The sequence below is a fragment of the Malus domestica genome, chromosome 17, assembly GCF_042453785.1.
Source record: "Malus domestica chromosome 17, GDT2T_hap1".
Classification (NCBI taxonomy): domain Eukaryota; kingdom Viridiplantae; phylum Streptophyta; class Magnoliopsida; order Rosales; family Rosaceae; genus Malus; species Malus domestica.
Window position 1 is genome coordinate 5,368,744 of NC_091677.1, and position 21,271 is coordinate 5,390,014.

Here is a 21,271-nt window from a genome sequence, read left to right on the forward strand (position 1 = left end):
CTAAATAAGAATCGTTAGGTTCTGTGTAAGTTAAATGATTTAACAGCTCTTATTTAAATGTGTAAAAAACTTGAAATATGACTAAGAAGCAATTAGATTATGACAAGTGAATATATATGAGGAGTTTTTCTCCAATTGAGTTTTGAAAAAAAAAAAAATTTATTCTAAAAAAATTATACTTCTCGAGATGCTTTCTCTAACTTACTATTCTAAAAAAGCTAACCTTCGTGTTCTCATATTTGTCTTCCTATTTTGGACTTAGTAGGGCTGTAAATGAGTTGAGCCAAACCGAATATCATCCTGCTCAAGTTTGGTTTGTTTATTTTTATTTTTTTTGAGCTCGAGCTAAGTTTGGCTTGATTGTTATGCGAGCAAGCTTAAAAAATTCAAACCCGATACCGAACTCGAACTGTTTTAAACTGTTTCTTTTAATAATGAGTTAGGTTCGATTTTGTAAAAACTTGTGCACTATGATGATAGACTTTATGCATAAGAGTTGTAAATTTTTAAAGAAAATCTAATGAAAATAGCTTGAAAACGTTGAGTTTTAACGATAAGGACAAATTAAAGGGTAAAGTGAATAGTATCATGATTGACTTTTTATTGTAAAAATATGATTTTTCGTTAAAGTGAACAGTACTATGAGCTTTTCGTTAAAGTTCCCTATTTTTAATAGTGTTATCTAGCAAAAACTAACATTTTAAATAAATCACCATGTTATAAATAAGAAAAAGTTAGAGAGATAACCTTTACTAGGGACAGGAGAGAAGCGGGTGCAAGATATCACACTTTTTAGTTTCGTAACTATAATACAAAAGATTGCAAGAAAAAGAGGGAGGAAGGGATACTGATATTATTGCTTTCACTTCTTTTCTTTTCTGTGTATTGTAATCACACACGGAGTACTCTTTATATAGAGCCACATCCGTGACAAACCAAAAAAGTGAAATGATTGCTCATTTTGAAAACTTCACATAACAGCAAATTACTATGACATTTTTGAAAACTTCACATAATAACAAATACACTATTGTGAGCATTTATTCCCACAATTTTACAACACCATACAATTTATGGCAATATCTTACTTGTAAAAAGTTGTGAAATAAATATTAGCACTTGGAATAGTGAACAATTTGAAATTTATGGCAATATATTACTTGTAAAAAGTTGTGAAGCAGTTATTAGCACTTGGAATAGTGAACAATTTGACAATTAAATTTTGGTTTAGGTTTTGTATGGTTTTAGGTTTTTTTTAGCGGCAATTTGAAGTCCATTCCCGTTGATTGATTTGAATCCCATAGACATAAGAAACCCTATTAAGCGTCCTTTGCAACTTTTTTTCTTTTTTTTCTTTTCAAAAGTCAATTTAGTTAATTAGATGGACTTGGGGCACTAAATAAGGTGGAGATTCATCTCGTTTATAGGATCATCCCCGAGAGTGTGATCAACATTGTCCAATGTCAAAATCTCAGTTGCTTCTCGATCAATATGCATGTAAATTGTAAGTTAGATTTGCTTGATTTACAGGTGGCCAAGATTAAATTCAAGGGACTTGACATTTGAGATGGAGGGCAGCAACGCAAACAAATAAAATTGGCAAAAGCGTGCATGTAAAATATCCTTGACAGAAAAGGCCTCTACAAGGCGTTTTACTGTGCAAAGTATTACACTATTAGTTTCCCAAACCACTACCCTATTTACAAAATTCCCATGCACCGGCGCATCATCATGTATGCAAAACTTTCTCAAATGCCCCGCGCGCATCATCCACTAATATACATCAAATATATTAACTCCTAAGGGAATCGAATAGACGGTTGAACCTCTACAATGTGGGGAGGGGCTACCCCCTACTGTATAACGATGCCATTGAAAAACAAAAGAAATAGAAGAAAACATACAGCTTGTAAGTTAGGGGTTCCCAATGCTGGTCACAAAAGGTACCAGCCTTCTGTAATCTCTTCTCTTCCCCAGCGCACAGCTGGCAAGAACCCGCCCCAGCATGAGCCTTGTGTTTTGCAAAGCCACTTCTCTAGGTGAGATTCCGGACTCCGTTGCACTCCCGTGCGCTGGCGTTGAACCTGTTGTAAATGGAGATGTCATACCATACTGTAGGGGCCCGCTGCGAGCCTTAAATGAGGTCTGAGGAGCTAGCATTTTGTCATCACCACCACCAATCCCGTTCTCAAACGTCCCAGGTTCGTGAGGATGAGAACCTGGCACTGAGCTGCAGCTTTGCAGAAGAGCTTCTAGGACACTCAGTGCCTCCCAGCACAGTGTGCTCTCTACCAATTGGGACACAATTGCATACATGTGTGGACTTTGGGCAGCATCCATGGGAGTATGCTGGAGCAATGCCTTGAGCATGAGCAGTATCACACGCTGATACTCAACTGGCCCTTTCTCCAGTAATCGTAACAAGTGCCCAAAAGCCAAAGCTGAGTGCTTTGGGAACCACGCATTGCATAAGAGTGGCGAGACACAAGCAAGGAGGTTGTTGATGCTTTTGATCTCACCACGAGAGTAAATCATAAATACAGTAGCCAATTCATCTAATGATTTTGCTCTACACCAAATAGAGATGTTGGCCGCAACAGAGCAAGCTTTCTGGAACTGCTGTTGCAGCGGTGACGCAGGCCCCAACACCGGATCCTTGCTAAGCTGCAAGCAGAGCCAGGGAAGTAGGCCTGTGATGTGCATCAAGAGTCTTGTCTCAGCACCTCCAAATATAGAATCACATGAATGCACCGTGATCCGTGAGAGAACTTCAATTGAAACACCATGACTAACTGTTGACATGAGTCCTTTAAGAACAAGAGGTTGCACACCTTCAAATGTCGGCAGATTTCCACCAGATGGAGGCTGCTCATAGCCACTCCTGGTTTCCATTCGCTGGAAGTCCCTAATGTCATTATTGGTATCCAACTCATCCCGAGGCATGCTCGAAAGGAGCACATTTTCTGTTGTTCTGTCTCGGAACGATAGACGGTCAATCACACGTGAGAATAGTTCAAGCACTTGACAGTAGACGTGAACAAAATCTGTGTGCATCATAGCTACACACCCCCAAAAGAGTTGGGGGTAAAGTATCACCTTTTCTGGTTCCATGTTCTCCACCATCACTTGCAATGTCAACAGGATTTCCATAATGAATCCTAAAACAGGAGGTACTGGATTTCCTAGGCACCTTTGAAGGCACCGAAGGAGCAACACACACATATCGCTTGTGACACTAGGCCGCAATGCACGGTAAATCTGATGTGAGCGGCAGGCTAGGTGTCTCGATGTGCACTCCATGGCCCATTTCAGTGCCTCAGCTCCCCAGGTCTCACGAAGATCTCCTTGGAAGAAGATAGCATCCACCATGCTCTGAACTAGAGCAGACAACAACGCTGCACTTGGAAGCTCAGATCTCACGACCGTGGGGTCCTCATTTTCCCACATCATGCTTCCTCGCTTTGACTGGACATACTTGATCAGGCTCACAACCTGCTGCTTGTTCTCTCCATCACTATTTTCAACCTCATACAGTTCCAAGTGCCGTCCTGCAAGAGAGTATAGAAGATTAACGAGCAGATGTTGGCAGTGTTCCAGCACAATGTCTTCCGAACTATCCATCGAAACAAATGTAACATGAAAGAGAAGGGGCAAGTGCTCGCGAAAATCTTCATCATTTTCATATGCAATTTCTGCGAGTAGGATCAATGCTATATCTGCATGTGTCAGTGAATGTTGTTGATGGCCCTGCAAGGCCGACTGAAGTTCTTTTGCACTAATCCCATGCATGGAAACCCCAGAGTGCAACCCGTCTTCACCCGAGTTTGGAGTATCAATAAGATAGTCTCCACTGTCCCGAGAAACATGGCGACTCCGCAAGCTTCCAGTTGAACTTCTGACCCCCATTAAAGGCCCCGACATATTAACCAGTGCTGGAAGGAGCTGACCTGAACGGCCCGCATTTGCAGGAACAATGTTCAACTCAGGAGGCATTGGACCTATTGGGCCAGAGACACTTCGGCCTGTCACACCTGCTGTTCGCCAGCTGAGGCTCCCACTTGCATTCCTTAATGGACCATCAAAGGAGCCCCGGACAAGTAATGGTGACATGTGTGGCTGGATGTCCACCAGTGACGGAATTTGGGGAACTGCAGGCCCTTGAGAGAATTCTAGCACAAAATTTCCATTAGCATCAATCTTATTTGCAATTGGCCCAATTGGATCTATGCTATCCTCCAGCATGCGCTGAGCTAACTGGTAAACCAGGTGGTCAATTGTTCGCTGAGGACATACCCGTGCTAAGTATAAACTTACTCGCTTTGCAACAGAGAAATATGTAGCAAAAGCACCACTTATTTCTGCAGATGCATTTGAATCACAGTCCTCTATCCCTTTTGTGATCAAGAAATCTAAAACAGGACTAATGTTCCTGGGTTTGCTAGCAATTGTACTCCAAAGTTTCTCAATTTCATCAGGAAAGTGGTCACCATGCCGCCATGTCACGTAGTAAAGACTTTTTAGTAATCTTTCACTCCAACCCGAGTCCTTAAGTTTCCAGAAATTTAAGTTCTCAATCCAAGGAGCCATGCATGTTAAGACCTGATGCTGTGCAATTATATCAACAGCATCAAGTTGCCTCTGCATAATCTCCTCGCATAGAAGCTGACTCAACTCAGGATGATCTTTGGCAAGTTTACATGAGAGCTTGTATTGAAACTGTTGGTAGGAATCAGGAAGGTTACCCACAACAGCAGCCCGATAATTCACTGAGCTCTCAATGCCATCCTCAGCCCACTCACGAACAGAAAGTGTCTCAAGCATCTGAAGGGCATCATCACGGATTTGTCTTGATGGATCTACAACCTTATAGAGAATTAGACTCAAAAGTCTCTGGATTTCACATTTTGGTATCTCTTGGCGCATGTAGACCTCAGCCAGCACACTGAAGTATCCATCAGCTATAGCAGCATCAGAGTAATAGCACTGCAACAAAGTATCAAATATGTTCTAACTTTTAAATAAAAATGAAATCCCTTAATTTTGAGATGTAAGTTCCCAACAAAACAGTGAATATAAAGAATACCAACCTAGCAATATAGTAAAGATGCAACTGAAGACCAGAGAGAATGCATGTGAATTTTTCTAGGAAAAAAAGGAAGAGAATTGACTTTGACATTTTATTCCAACCGACTTGCAAAGCACTAGGTAGATTCTCAGTACTTGAAAATACCAAGTTACTTCTATGGAAGTCAGAATTACCTTGTTGATTGTCAAGGAATCATCTGTAAATATGATGAATTTACTAGTGAATTAACAGTCCATCAATTATCATATGTAGTATGCGGCAAAGTGAATCAAATTACAGGATCCTCAAGTGGCAAGGAGGGCGAAGATTCTAATAGGAGCTATAGCCCCAACAGACTCAATCTAGCATAGGCTAATCAGCCTCAGGGCTGGAATAAATTCTACATAACATATAGTAGGGGCACTGTGCCTCTGGCTCTTTTTATTTAAAAAATAAATAAAATCTAATGATAAAGGAACAGAATAGGCAAAGGAGACATGAGTACCTGATCAATACAAGCAGGAAACAGGTCCAAATTTGTTTGTAATAGATTCTTCAAAGCCAGTTTTGCTAAAGAAACACGATGATGACCACCCCTATGCCTATCACGACCACCAGTCCCACGACCTCCTTCTCCATTGTACTTCGAATATGATGGAGTTCTTGGGTCAGCTGGTGAGTACCCAAATGGAGCCCTTGGTGCTGGCTCAATGAACAAACTGTTGATCCAAGATATAACACGGCCACTCATCTTCCTTGCATTATCATCAAAGCAAGGCCCGTATAAGAGTGAAGCCATAGCATTCATGGAGGCCCACTGGATGGCCTCCACCTGTTCACTAAGTTCTTTATCAAATGATATTTTGTCCACAGAATCTTTTGACCGGGCATTCTGAGAAGACTTATAACGTTCCACCTCACGTCGATAATCACTAACACCTTCTTGGCCCCAGGTACTGCCTGTGTCATCACACCAGGAGAGAAGAAGATCAAACAGTCGCTTTCTAGTTCTGACATCAAATTTCTCTGATTTTGACTCAACAAATTCGGGGGCTAGTGATCTTAGAACAGAAGCAAGTGCAAAGCGGAGAGGCTGCATATCTTGGAAGTTTTCAGCAGGTGCTGTCAATATCTGTCTGGTTGTTTCATCAATGAACTTCAGATAGTGGAGACGGAAAACTGGCTTACGGGCCAGCATGCCAGGCCATACATTCTCAGCAACAGTACGAAATATATTTGCAATATGGATACGAAGCTCCTCCCGGCGAGATTTTTGACTCTGTATATCATGTTTAGTCAGATACACTGATAACCAATATCTAACTAATGAAGCACTTTAACAGTTGAAGCAAAAAATAAAGGATATTCAAATAGTTCTTAAGCCTTTACATATAATCAGTTTAACAAAACATTTTGCTAATATAAAACAACTCAAAACTGAAAGCTATACAAACTAGAAATCAATTTAAAAGTAGGTACAAAGATCAACTGCTGTCAATGTAATTAATACAAATCTCCTTTGTCATAAAGTGCTGCACAAAATTATAACATCATCAATTTGTAGAGAGCATGGGATAGTAAATATTTTCATTTGATGAAATAAAGGGAGTTGGATTAATATTTATAAAAGGGAAATAATCATTTGTTCCTAAAACACCCGAGTAGAATACCAAAACGTATAGACCACACAAATGATGGGCATGCTAGCCACTTTTGATGTTGGCAGCATGAATTTTTCCCCTTATGTAAAGTATAGCAAATCGATACTTTCTAGTACCAAACATATTCAGTACATTGAAAATGTCAAAATGCTGAGTCTTCAAATGATAGCCTTGAATAAAAGAAATTTGAGGAGTTTATACAGCACCTTCCACTTTGGCTTTGCCTCTGTCTCTGAGGAAACCTCATCAATGAAAGATGCAAGCTCAGTAAACATGATTTCACATCCTTCCAAATGCGAGCGGCCAAGAGTCATTGTTGCTGCATGCTAAATTAGAAAGGACGAAATTTAGTCTACCCAGTTGAAGAGAATCAACAAGCATGGAATAATTAATCAATGAAAAGGAATATGTTTTCTAATTAAAGAAACCCTTACAGATGCAAAAGACCTGAAACTAGTAGTAACATAACAATAGGATCCAATTCTACGGGCATTAGAACTGGATCCCCACCACAAATATGTTGTAATCACAAGAAAAAGAAAGTAAGGACAAGGTACACTAGACATGACAATTTGTAACCACAAAAAATCTTCTTGTATCCATGATTCCATATATCCATTTATATAATAAAATACTGAAATTAAACAAACATCTAGCAAGTACTTACTATATGTGCCTCAGATCCAGATTTTAGAGACGGAAAAATTAGATGGTAAAGATCTTTGGTTGCAACTATACTACCAGCTTCTCTATTATTTGGTGGACATGAACATACGAACATTGCATACATGAGCCACTGCTCCAGTTTGCTGTCTGAATCTTGTGACTGATGAGCCTTCCCACCCAACTCAACAGGTGTGACATGAGCCAGACGTTGCATTACCTCTGCCCTGCAAATTTAGATTGTGTTACGACAAGATCATGGAATTTCAATCGTGAAATTCGGGTTGACCAGAAAATCCTGATCATTATAAAGTGTTTCAAAGATGCACAAGATAACTAAACATAAACGGGAATATACTTACTTTGCTTCATGGACAGATCTTGGGCAAAGTTCCGCAGCGTATTTGACAAGCTCACTAAGACAACGAGCCCACCTGTTCTTATCAGGGCTCTCAAATATTATAGACTGAAGTGTCACGTCAGGAGGGATTGCATCAGATTCTCGTCTCAAATCAAATGGACGCCCAGAATCCCAATAGCAGCTCTGGACGATGTCATCCTGAAACATTAGAAAAAGATTCATAAATGAAATTCAATAAGATGTACATTTGCAACATTGCAACTCAAATCGAAAACGGGACAGGGGGAACAAAAGAAGATAAGGTTAAAGATAGGAAGATAACTCACCCCATGCTCTTCCAAGACATCAATTATAAATATTGGTTCAGGTTCATATTTCAGACTATGATCAGGCTGCGCGGATATTGTAAGGTACCGTATATCATTCCTTAAAGCACGTACACACCGCAATAACTCCAGTGCAGTATGTCTAATCTGGCTGTCAACAGAACTAAGGAAGATAAGACCAACTGCATCTATCTCTGATGCACGAAACTCAATCAACTCTCCTGCTATATGGAAAGAAGGTTTCTTAAATCCATCATTTCGCCCTACGCGCTTTGTGTCTTGAGAATCACATTCCAGTCTATCATCAATTAAACATGCTCTCCAAAAACGCATGAGTTCCAACAAACGGCCTAATGATGTTTGAATTAGAAGTGGGAATTCATCAGGAAGTCGTAGGACGAAGTTCGCCATCCCTCTCATCACTGCAAAGCGACGATGGGGAAGGTATCTCACAATCCGGTTCAGTACCTGCACAGCTTCCTCGCGAACACCAGGATCAATGCTTATCCCATGTTGAGGTATTATTTCAGTGATTTTATCACTCCGTCCAACCTCTTCTATTAGATACGGTATGCATTTCAGCACAGAACGGAAGAGATATCCTTGAGACTTTTCCTTGGTTGCAGAATCTGGAAAGCATAAAGTTTATTTAGCGTTGTCATTACAGCAACGTAAGCATAAAGTTAAGCAGCATGCGCAGATAATTGGGTTATACTTTAGCTAATTATTCTGTAACTGCAACAAAAACATTTAGTATCTTAGCAAAATGAGATTGGCGGGCAGGAATTTTCAGAAAAAGCCTGCACAACAATAAAACTACTGGTTGGCCTAGTAAGGTAGAGAACTCAATGGTTTACTGTGTGCAGTGACATGTAGGGAGAGTGAAGGAGTCAACTGCGTATGACAAGCTCACTAAGACAGTGATCCCATCACAACATGGATTATAAACAACATACAGAAACTGACAACATGAAAATTAATTAGCATATCAAAGCAAAAATGAAAAGAGAAACCTACTATATTATATATATATATACAAATTTTGATTCCTTCAATATTGTCTGTGCATAGTATTAGTAAATAAAATACCTATGGTGGTCCTTGAAGACGTCAGAAGAGCCTGACTATAGGTTCTATGGCAAGACCTCAAAATTGACTCAATTGCAGCCTTCACTTTTGGAATATAATGGCCAATATCATGACCTGTTGATGTAAGAAGACTTCAATGAGGATCAGTTGAAAACTTCAGCTACTAGAATATGGTTACAAGTATATGACTGAACCTTTGAATATGTCCAAGCCAACATGCGGACTTGAAGGTGACATTACAATGGCGAGCAAAGCACGGAGACCAATAACCTTTGCTTCACTAGGACTATCTTGTTTCAGCAGTTCCAGTATCATATGGTTCATGGCAAAATCAAGGTTATGTTCTGCTATAGTCACACAGAACTCCACAAGTTTATCATGTTGGACATCCTGAGTAAGCATTCCTTTCTTCAGAACCGTTAACAGTTGTGAGGTAACACTGTCCAAGTAATCCCATGTACGATTATGCGACTGGCCTAATGCATGGACGCTCAAGTAAAACCTCAAAACTCGATGAAGACAGTCCAAGGCCATGAAACGATGGGTCTTGTCCTGAATGAATAAACTACATAATGTCATACAACTTATGCATGAAATGGAAAACTACAAGGATATGGCTCCCACCTTTCAACATATGAACATGCTAAGAAAACATGATTGGACCTGGACAATACAACCAACTAACCAAATATACGCTTTATTGTCCCCTACACCATTTGTTTCTTGAACTTACTCTAAGAAGCTTGTAGAGTTGATCCATGTGAGGGCTTAAGTTGTGGATGAAAAACGTATCATCGCCAAGACAGAGAAGAAGAGTTACCAAAGGGTAACCAACCTGACAAAAATTGTTTACATGAAATTAAAATGAAAACCACAAACATGCAAGGGGAGGATGTAATAGACAGCACTAGCTTGACAGAAAATGCATATTTAACAATAATGGCAAAGGGGAAAAAGAGTAACAATTGACCTGACCCCATAACTGGAAATAAAAACATCAAACACCAGCCACACCATCTAACAGCAATCATTTAAGCCAAACTTCATCAGAAAAACTACAGCTACAAAAAATGGAGGACCCTTTCAGAGGAATACTTGTAATTCGAGAATATAATCAAGTGAAACTCCTAATACCAAAGCATGCCTCTGTAAAAGTGGCACATGAACTTGTCATGCACAAACTGCCCCAGTACGGCGACAAGTACTTCAGCTTAAAAGATGAGATATTCATAATACAATTCCAGGACTACCATGACAGTCTGTATAAAGAAATAAACTTTTAATCGCTGTATAAGGCATCAAATTCTTTTTCTGTTTCATTTTTGGATTGTATCCCGAAATCAAATGGAAGCAACAGTAAAGTGCAAAGGGGTTACCTTCTCCATGATAAGTGAAAGTACTATGTATATTATTTTGCACATTTTCGATATTGGAAAACCCAAATCAGAATCAGATAAGAAATATGTAAAAGAGAGGGGTCAACTTACAGCAATATGTTTGCTTTGTTTTTCCATCCAATGGATAAGTTGTCCTCTTATCCGCCCAACAGCTTCATGCCAGAGTGTAAGTGCAGGATCTACACCTAAAGGTGGCCACTGGCTTTTTCCACCATCTGCCAAAGGTGCTAGGATATTTGAAAGCATATTGCATAGAGCATGATGGAGCTCACTTTTGCGTTTATGTGGTGCACGATTGAGAGGGTTTGCTTTTGCCACAAAGGAAGCAGATGCATTCAGTCCACCCTCAGTTTTTACCTGACAGTTACTTTAGTTATAGAGTCGTCCTAATATCATTTTTCCTATATGAATGTTACTATCCACATACCCCAAGTTTCAAGTAGCGCATTCCATTAATGATACTAAGTGTTTCACTTCGGGCAACACTAGTGTCGATTCGACGAATACTGAGTTCCATGAAAAAGCGCTCAGTGACCGAGCTAAACCTGAACATGATAACCAGTATATAACATTAACTAAACTTGTAGTTAATCATACTGGATAGGTAAATGTAATTAAGATGCCAGATTACCTAAAATTGGTCAGAACAACATATATTATCAAAATAATATACGCAAAATTGGTCAGAACAACATATAGTATCAAATAATACTGAACGAGTTAATATACACCCAACCTCACAAATGACAGATGATAAAATTAAAAAGAACTATATTAAATTTGAAAGAAAATGCTAGTGCATTACCTATGCAGCCTAAATCACAAATACCGCAAAGCAAGAGTATTAAAAGACACAAAATCATCAAAATAACAGATTTCAAAACCAATTTAATAATGAACAATATTTTTAAATCGTTTTGCAATTCTCTTCTTTGTGTTATTTCCTTTCTTTTACGAGTGAGAGGGGGGAAGGGGGTGAGGGAGTTTGGTGATATTCTGTCACCTGATGCGAGACAAGGCACCCAAGAGCTGAGCAACTAAGTCCAGAAGAAGTCCTCGCAGGTCAACCAATGAAGGATATTCAACCTGACTAACAACCCTGCAATAACAGTAAAATGGATTGCAACCCAGATAAGTATATGACCAATGAAAATAAAGCTTCTAATGAGGTTTACTTTTATCAATTTTTCAGATATGTGTTTGAGTCCCTTCATCTCTGGCTCTCTGCACTACATATAACAGCAGGGAATAGGGTTGTAGGGAAGTTCAGCTCTCTGAGTTAGATCTCTAGTAAATAGCTATAGTAGTGTCCTCTCCTAAAATCGTATCATCCCAAAGGCATTATTCTTGATTAAATTTTATGCTAAAACTCCCTCAACTAAAATAAAGAACAACCAGTATTATCCAGTTAATCAGTCATCTTACATTGCTTTCACATTCACACCCAGGACATAAGGTTAAATGCTTAGATCCAAACAACATCCTGGTACTCAAATTTTATTATAAATTTGTGTATCATAAAGTCAGAACCAACATAGAAATCAATATCAAGAACTGAGGCAAAAAACGTAAAAAAGATCCGCACCTTTTCTCTTTCCTGATTAAAAGAAAAAAAAAAGTCCACAACAATTACTCCATGCATATATCAAATTTATGGGAAAGGTATGACAAATACAAGAGAACTGGGAAAAGCATCCGCACGATGAAGCATATAACAGACACCAAAATTAAGCCACAACATATAAACAAGAAGTTCCCACAACCAACTATAGCTTTACCTGTCAGCATTGATCAGCCAGTCAAACACAAAATTTTCAAGCCCAGACCAAAGTTTCTCTACATAAAAACAAAGCCTGTGTTAGTTCACTGAATAATACAACTTTGCAAGCCTCAAGGTAAAATAAAATAGCAATGAAATGAACTAACCTGTAAGTCCCTCTTGTGGACAACACTCAACAAAGCGAATACATGCTGAGCAAAAAATGCACTCCACCGCAAGCTGAGCTTCAGTAAACATAGCATGAAAGTTATAACTAATGAAGCAGACTGCCCAATCACAAATACATGTTGAAAATAATGGAAAAAGTAATAAAATTTGATACTCTAGTTTCTATACTATGCAAACTGCTCCATACAAACCTTTCTTTGGAATGTAGATGCGTCATTTGCGCCTTTTGGGGATTCACTGCAACAAAAGATTTCTATGTTAAATGAAATGGCTAGGCCAAAAACAATGAATAACTCGGATCAACAACAATGCTTTGACATATTGTAGCTCTACCCATGCCATTATAAACAAGAGGTTAGGATAAAGGCATCAAGTCCAGAACAACTAAGGAGAGGAAGAAACCCACCCTTCTCTCCATCTTAGAAGAGCTTCTAAAAGAGGTATCGGTGTATGCCGTGCTACCATAGCTAATGAATCCAGCACTTGCTCATAAGCAGGGTCAGATGGTCGGAGATACTGCCCATCCTATAAGTTCCGCACATAACGAAAAGAGAAAAAAAAATCACTTGTAAGATGAATGCCAACCCATCATAGCAAAACAAACATTCACTAAACAACAAAGGCATTAACTCATATTGTGAAAGTTATAGACAATGTGCAGCAACAAATGACAATGTCGGTACCATTTCTACATAAATAGAGGACCTTGGACAGCATTTGGAACCTAAGATGAATCCCTGCAACTATTTTTAACTTCTTCATCATGGTTAATTACTCTTTCCTCAACTAACGTTTCAAAATCATGCTTACAAAGATTACAAAGGAACAAATGACCACCCCAAGTAACTCTACCAAGTTCCTCGAGCCAACTACGAAATTCACTATAGCTAAAGCATGCTGGAAACCATGGAATCAAAATATGAAGTGAAATGCAAAAACAAGCGGAGCAAAGATCTTTATTGACGACGAAAGATTGCTAATTTCACAGAGAGAGCTACATAGATATGCAGACGGAGGCGAAAAACCTAAATTCAATCAAACATGTGAACATTTGCAGAATTTCGAGTGGATTCAAATCAGAAAACGGACCTGAGCTTGAGCAGTTTCAATACGACGCCGTGCGAGAGGAAGAAACCGCTGGAGCAGGGCGTCGACGATAAGCTTCGCGGCGCTTCCCGCCTTCATTGTTTCACTCTACGATTCGCTTCGTCTACGCTGCCAGCTCAGCTCCGAACCCCCCCCCCCTCCGCTGGCATTCGCTCCGCCGCCCAACCCTAAAAGCAGCGGAATTTGTGAAATTCGCGGTGGAATCTGGGGACTTTTGGTAGCGTGATTTTGGAGCGAAGGAAAATGAGATCGTTAGAGCAGAAAAGCTCTACGAACAAGAACAAAGGGCATAAGAAAGAACAGACTGTCTTTTTTCTTCTTGTTTCAATAATAATTTATCCATCTTCGGAGGGGTGTTTGTGTAATTATGTACTTTCCAATTACCTGACACCTCCTCAATTTATTTCCGACAATTCCGGTTACGAATTATTAAACCTTTCATAAATTTGTTCTTAATGAGAACCATACTATCCCACTCAAAAATTCAAATTTGAATAAGACTTCTATTGGGCTTCTTTTTTTTTTTTCTTTTTTTTTTACAGGTGATAAAACAGGGGATGGATTTGAATCCAAAGTGCAAGTGTCGGGGTGAGTTAGTGTTTTAAAAGACTCGCCTCGGGGTGTGTCTAGGCGGCTTTGGGGGCGGGTGGCACCATTTTCGCTTCTGTTTTAAGGGAGTTGGCGGAATACACGCCTAGGCTTCTTGGGGCACGCCTAGGTGCTTGAGGCATCGATTGGGTGTCCCTTTTTCTTTTTTAAGTTTCAAAAATCTATAAGTTTTTTAGAGTTGCAGAGCTGTTTTGAGTTGCAGGCCATAAACACCAGCGAAGGAGATGAAGAAAACAGCTAAGTTTTTTGGGATGAGTTGGTGTTTTTAATTTTTTTTTCTTTTTTAATACTTAAAAAATGACCCCACTTTATCACATTTATTACCCCCATTATCTTCACTTTTTAAAAACTAATCCCACTTTAATGACATTTATTACCTCACTATCTCTTTTCTCTTCGCTTTTTATTTCTCATATACTAGATATATATTTAGATAAGCACTGTTTTGCTTGATGAGGAAAAGAAAACATATTTTTATGGGAAAATTTGAAATAAGTCCAATTTTTAATGACTTTTGACTTTTGAAATAGGTTCAATTTTTAGGTACTTTAAACCTATATCAAAATACCCCTTTTTTTATTTGGATTATTATTTTCTTAATGTTATATTATTCTTTTTTTTAAAGTTCATTATATTTTTTCCCTTTTTTTTTTTATGACTACCTATCCCACCCAAATATTATCCAAAACTCTCATATAAATAGGCACTTACTTAAGTAGATGTTTGAAATTGATTAATTTGATTGCTTGATTAAACTTGGTTATGTGAGTTAAACTTGTTTGTGACTATTATATTTTTATATGTATAAAATATGTATTAAAAAATTAGGTCTCGTGAGGCTTCGCCTCACACCTTAAGGCTTTCGCCTAGGCAGGGCTATCCATCAAACGCCTCGTTCACACCTTCGCCTTTTAAAACATTGGCGCGAGTATCTTTATTTTTTGTTATTTCTATGAAAAATGATAAACACACACTTCTTTGAGCCTTTCATTCGCTCATGTTAATTATGTTTGCCCATTATTTTCGTTTACTTTATTCAATTCGATTGCCAAAAATGAAAAGTGTGTGTGAAAAGGACCTCCCTTTTTAAACTTCTACATCCTTTCCATAGAGAAATACACTAATCAAAACTGTTCTAAAAAAAATGTATGTACTGATCAAATTTCCCCATTCAAAAATTAAAGAAAATTTCCCACATATTGTTGCTTTCCAATTCATTTGATCCTTATATTTAAAAATAATAATTGTATTCATGAATTAATTTTAAAGCTTACAATTTTCTCACTTCACAAATCAAGGAGGTTTGAATTAAGCTACACAATTTACATGCTAATTTTGAGCTCATCTTCAAGAAACTCCTGCTCTCCCATCTCCTCATCAAGCACAAAATCAATTTCTGGCCTATACCCAACTCTCGTCATCTCGGAAACAAGCAAATCAAGCTTCTCATACACCTCTTTATGTCTCGGATGAGCCTTGTCGCCAACCAAAAACGCATGTACCTCATCTTTTACCTCAATCCAGCTGCAACCCGGCTCCTTCTTCAATTTACCGCGCCGCATTGTCTTCCTCATCTTCGAGACCTCGCCCCACATTCCAGCTTCCGCATATATATTTGATAACAGAACATAGGTAGAAGAATCTTGAGGATCCAGTTGCAAAATGGAGCTGGCTGCTTTTTCTGCCACCTCTACATTTCCATGGAGCTTGCAAATGCTCAGCAGAGTTCTCCATATAACATCGTCGGCTTCGAAAGGCATGTTGTCAATGAGCCTCAAGGCCTCGTGGACTTGGCCTGACCTCCCTATAACATCCACCATACATGAGTAATGCTCCAACTGAGGATGTAAACCATAGTCGCTAAGCATTGCGCGGAAATAGTGTAAACCTTTTTCAGCGTGCCCAATATGTACACAGGCTCGGAGGACTGAAACAAAAGTTGCATGATTTGGCTCCACATTCTCAAGCTGCATGTACTCAAAAATTCTAAGAGCATCTTCTCCAAGGCCGAAGTTTGCGTAGCCAGAGATCATAGCGTTCCATGTGACAGCATCCCGCTTAGGTGCTTTCTTGAACATTAGATGTGAATCTTGCATGTTACCACATTTTGAGTACATATCGACAAGAGTGCTGACTATGTATACATCCGACTGCAATTCATGTTTGATAATCTGAGCATGGATCTGCTTCCCAAGTCCAACAGTAGCCAAATTGGCACAGGTATCAAGAACCGTAGCGTATGTAAAGTTATCAGGTTCTGCACCCATTTCCAACATCAAAGAGAAAAATCTCTGCGCTTCCTCATCTTGCTTATGCAATGAGAAGCCAGATATGATTGCATTCCATGAAACCATGGTTTGTTCTTCAGTTCTATCATGTATCTTTTCTGCCTCTTCCATCATTCCACACTTGCAATACATATCGACAAGGGCACCTCCAATAAATAAGTTCATGCCCATTCCAGATTTAATAATTCTGCTATGAATTTCCATCCCATAGTTTAAAGAGTGCTGACCTGCACAAGCTTTTAGAACACTACCAAAGGTGAACTCATCCGGTTCCATACTTGAGCGGAGCATGGACACGAAAAATGAAAGTGTCTCCTTTTCATTTTCATTTTGTCCATAAGCTGCAATAATCGCATTCCAAGACACAGCATCTCTAACTACCATCTCATCAAACACGCGAGAAGCTCCAAAGAGATCTCCACATTTACCGTACATGTCCAGCATGGCATTTGCTACACATACATTTGATCTCAAACTACTCTTAACCACTAATACTTGTAGTTGAATCCCCTCCAAGAGCCCCTTGATCACAGCACAAGCGCTAAGTGCACCAGATAATGTTATCTCATCAAAACCAACACCAGATTTCTGCAAAAGCTTAAATAGCCGCAGAGCTTCAAAACCTTTCTCATTTCGAGCATATCCTACAATCATTGCATTATATGACTGCAAACTCCGGTTCGCCATCAAATCGAATATCTTTCTAGCATCAGACATCCTGTTACATTTTGAATACATGTCCAATGTGGCAGTTCCAACGATGACATCAAATTGGAAGTCCGTCTTTATAGCATGTCCATGAAACTGAGTGCCTAATCTATATGCAGATAATCCTGCACAGGACCTGAAGACGCTAGCATATGTAGACTGGCTCACCCCGGCTCCCGCTTTCTGCATCTCATTAAACAGTTCTAAACCCTTGACGTACCGATCATTCTGAACAGAACCTGCAATTATTGCGCTCCAAGAAACCCAATTCTTTTCGGGCAATTCATGGAAGGCTTGAAGCGAACAATCTAATCGCTTACACTTCCCATACATATCCACCAAAGCACTTCCGGTGACCACATCAATGTCAAAACCCATCTTCACTGAAACACAATGAATTTGAATCCCCAAACCAATCTCTTCCATAACAGAACACGCCTTCAGAACAACCGCAGTCGTTGTGCAGTCGAATTCCATACCCCCACTCACCATTTCCACATAAACTTCAGTAGACTTCCAATACTCACCACTCTGCAAATACCCCGAAATCAAAGAATTCCATGAAACCACGTCTTTCTCAGGCATAGCATCAAAACAAGACTGCGCAAACCCCATCTTCCCACTCCCAGCATACCCAAAAACCATGGTGTTCCACGACACCATATCCCTCTGCGGCATTCCATCGAACACCTTACCTGCATACTGCAAAACCCCACACTTCACATACATCTGGATCAAACAATTCGTAACGAACACAGTGGGATCGAACCCAGAAACGATCATTCGAGCGTGGGCCTGTTTTCCCGGATTCAGAGCTCGGCCGTGGGAGCATTGCTGGAAAATGTGGGAGAAAGTTTTGAAATTTTTTGCGGGTATTGGTTGGTTGCGACTGTGAATGAGAGTAAAGAGAGAGCAAATGGGTTGCGTTTGGGGGTGAAGAGATTTGGAAGAGAAGGAGACGATTCTGGTTAACCAAATCGGAGAGAGATGGTGAGCAGCAGCCATCCACTGCGCTATTCATTCTTGGCGGGTAAGTTCATATGCAGTGCACTTTTTCTTTTACCGAATTACTGTTTCCTTTATACATTTGTAATTTTTTTTTTTTTCACTCGATTCAAAAGAGAGGCAAACCGGTAAATTGGGCGAAACGCAGCGTTCCGACAAAGCGAATATAATTATCCTTTTTGCATGTATTTTCATACATTACCGTAATTTACTCTATATGCTCGGTTATGTTTGGTTGAAGAAATTTAAGATTACTAAGGAATTTTAAAATAACAAAAATTGAATTGGCGGGATTTTATTATCTAGAATTTGTGAATTTTCTTGTTTGGTTAACTTAAAAGAACAATAGAATTATATATGAAATTTGTCATTTTTAAACTCTCAATCATAGAAATTGGAAAATGACACATATTTACATGAAGTTTAAACTTAGGAATTGGAGATCCCAAATTCTAATTTTTTTTTCACAGCGGAAATTCTATATTCTTATGTTTATGAACAAATGAATTTATGTATGTCAATTTACAAATTCTAACTTTTCTCCAAATTTCAAGTTTATTTCTTTCATCCAAACATTACTGTCGACGCTCATCCATATCAGTCGATTTTCCGAAACAAGAAAAATAGAGAACTAGTCGGAAACCGCTGAATTGAAATCTCCGAACTCGATTGGTAATATCGGAATGCTCTCTCTCTCATTATTTATGTACATCTGTGTGTACGTGTAAGGTTGTAGATGCATATGGAGGTTTAATTCCTTTACATTTTCCGCAGAATCTTCAGAGGAGAACAAGAACACTGCTGGCGTGGATAATGTATGAGTTTCTTCCCTCCCTAGTTTTATTTTTTTTTGAATTTTTGGTTCTTTTTCGGCAATAGCTAGGCCAACAACAACCCTACTTATTTAGCGGTTGTTGCCTATTTTTCTCGTAGTGATCTCCATGGATTGCCATTAATAATGTATGAGTTTTACTGCTTCCCTTTTAATTTTTGTTGAACATTCAAACAAGTATGTCTTGGTAGAGGCTTTCTCATATAGCCTAACCAAGGGTGATTTTTTAAGCCCTGCGACCTTTTTATGATTAGTAAACTTAATTTGATGATCTTAAGTCCCACTCTTTTCTCTCCCCTTGTGAGAGTCTTTCTCTCCACCCCGTGAGAGCCTTTCAGTCTATGTGCTAAGCTTTCTTTCAGATTTCATCTTCTCTACCGCCGCCGGCCCTTGTCATGACCTGGGTTGGTGGCTCTTGGGTTTAGTTCTCTCTGCAACTTTTATGCCGATCGTCCCCAATCTGTGCTTTAATTTTCCAAATCCTATGCCATCAATTCCAATTTCTTTCCCATCCTCCATCTCCTAGGCTTTCCTCTAACCCATTTGATTTTCGATTTTTAGCTCCTTATCTTAAACATGTTTTGTCGCGTTTTTCTCCTAATGTGCGTAGGGCTCCGGTGTAGGTGATCTCACCACCACCTCTCATGGATCGAAAGTGTGTTTTGCTCCGGCTCGGGTGTTTACACCACCACCTCTCATGGATCGGAAGTGTGTTTTGCTTCGACAACTTTGTTGCCTTTGGTGACTATGTTGCTGATGAGTTTTCTCACCAGCTTCCTCTGTTTCGCTACACATCTGTCATCTATGGTGCTTTGTGAAGGTTGTGGGAGTCGTCTTTCCATCATTTTTGCGGAGTTGCTTGGCTGGATTTCTGACATCTGTTGGATGGAAGGTCTCCGACGGTGCATCAGTGGAAGTTGCAAGGAAGATAGGTTTTCTGTTTCTGGGCTCAAACTTTTGGTTTAGGCTTTGTTTTGGGGGTCCATATTTTGTTTTGGGCTTCTTCTTGTAGTTGGACCTCAATCTGTTGTAAAGTTTAGTGTGGTTTGGCAATAAATCTTCCGCTTTTACCGAAAAAGAAAAAAAAAAAACACCAGCTTTCGCCTGTTATGAACTGGGACATCATATTGCTTCGAATTTGGAATTGAAATATTTTGTTTTAATAGAAATTTAGAATTATAATCGAACTGTTGATAATTAAAATGCTAGGAGTTCAATATTTTTTTTTAGTACATCGATATTTTTACACTAGAGAAGGGGGAGTTCAGTTAAGCCACACAATGGGCAACCTAATTTGGTATCGGATTTGCTATCCACAAGATTTGAACCTAAAACCTCTCACTTCTAAGCGAAGAAGAATACCACCAACCGTAGTACTGAGTTCCACATTATTATACCTCATTGTTTAATGCCTAATTAAGCTACTTGTTATTGGGATTACTAAACAAACCTTCTTTGTGTTCTCTTCTCTGTGAGTGAAAGAACTTCTCTCTGGAGCAGAAACAAACCTAGTTTTTCTTTAGCCACCAGACTTAATTTCGATTAAGGTCAGTGGCAGCCCTTTCTTCTTCCGTTTTATCTTTTGTTTCTTCCTTTTGATCCTTTTGCTACCTTTTCCCCCGCTATGCTTCCCGATTGACCCAGTCATTCACACCTCATAGGCATTCATCTTCCCCCACCACTTTCAATTCGTTCTGCAGTGCAGTCAGTTTTCAATGCAATTTGTTGCGATCATTTGAGAGGGTGCGTAGAGTTTCGGTGGTCACACCGACTGAGTGTTACAACACCACCTTCTTCTCTCTCTGCCTATATTGGCAGTGTCACTCATGATAATCCCACAAGATGAATTGTGTCCATTCATCGTACATCGTGCGGTAATAAATCATTTTAAATATTTTTATTTAAAATTAAACACAAATAATATCTAACAAAAATTGACCACACAATATACAATGAACAGACATAAATTACGAATTCCCATAATCCTTGCCAAAATGATCCGGAGAGGATCCTGCTGGGGACAAAGCCTCTATTAGAAAGGGGTGGGGCCGAAACCTGGACAAATTCTCTCTTAAAGTTTAATGCACTGTGTACGCTGGAGCTTGTCTCTAATTAGTATCTTAATTATTTTATTCTTCTTTGATTCTGGCCAAGATTGATGTGAACAAGTATTTGAGTTGGTCAATGACGTATTCTATGAGCTCGAAGAGGC

General features: G+C 39.2%; 2 protein-coding genes across 2 annotated transcripts; both read right to left on the reverse strand.

The window, feature by feature from the left end:
- Positions 1–1,540: 1,540 nt before the first annotated feature.
- Positions 1,541–13,958, reverse strand: LOC103404870 (uncharacterized). The gene is made up of 17 exons (XM_029097438.2): positions 13,600–13,958; positions 12,917–13,035; positions 12,702–12,747; positions 12,489–12,561; positions 12,341–12,398; positions 11,566–11,661; positions 10,990–11,107; positions 10,653–10,919; positions 9,899–10,000; positions 9,360–9,717; positions 9,166–9,279; positions 8,077–8,705; positions 7,752–7,948; positions 7,394–7,616; positions 6,933–7,052; positions 5,571–6,344; positions 1,541–4,983 (listed from the first exon to the last, which is right to left on the reverse strand). The coding sequence occupies exons 1-17, from the start codon at positions 13,693–13,695 to the stop codon at positions 1,915–1,917; spliced, it is 6,459 nt and encodes a 2,152-aa protein (XP_028953271.2). The 5' UTR covers positions 13,696–13,958; the 3' UTR covers positions 1,541–1,914.
- A 1,467-nt stretch (positions 13,959–15,425) lies between these two features.
- On the reverse strand, positions 15,426–18,325 carry LOC103404871 (pentatricopeptide repeat-containing protein At3g02330, mitochondrial). Its single transcript, XM_008343837.4, has one exon. It carries the CDS (start codon positions 18,225–18,227, stop codon positions 15,549–15,551), a length of 2,679 nt encoding a protein of 892 aa, XP_008342059.3. The 5' UTR covers positions 18,228–18,325; the 3' UTR covers positions 15,426–15,548.
- Between the last annotated feature and the right edge of the window lie 2,946 nt (positions 18,326–21,271).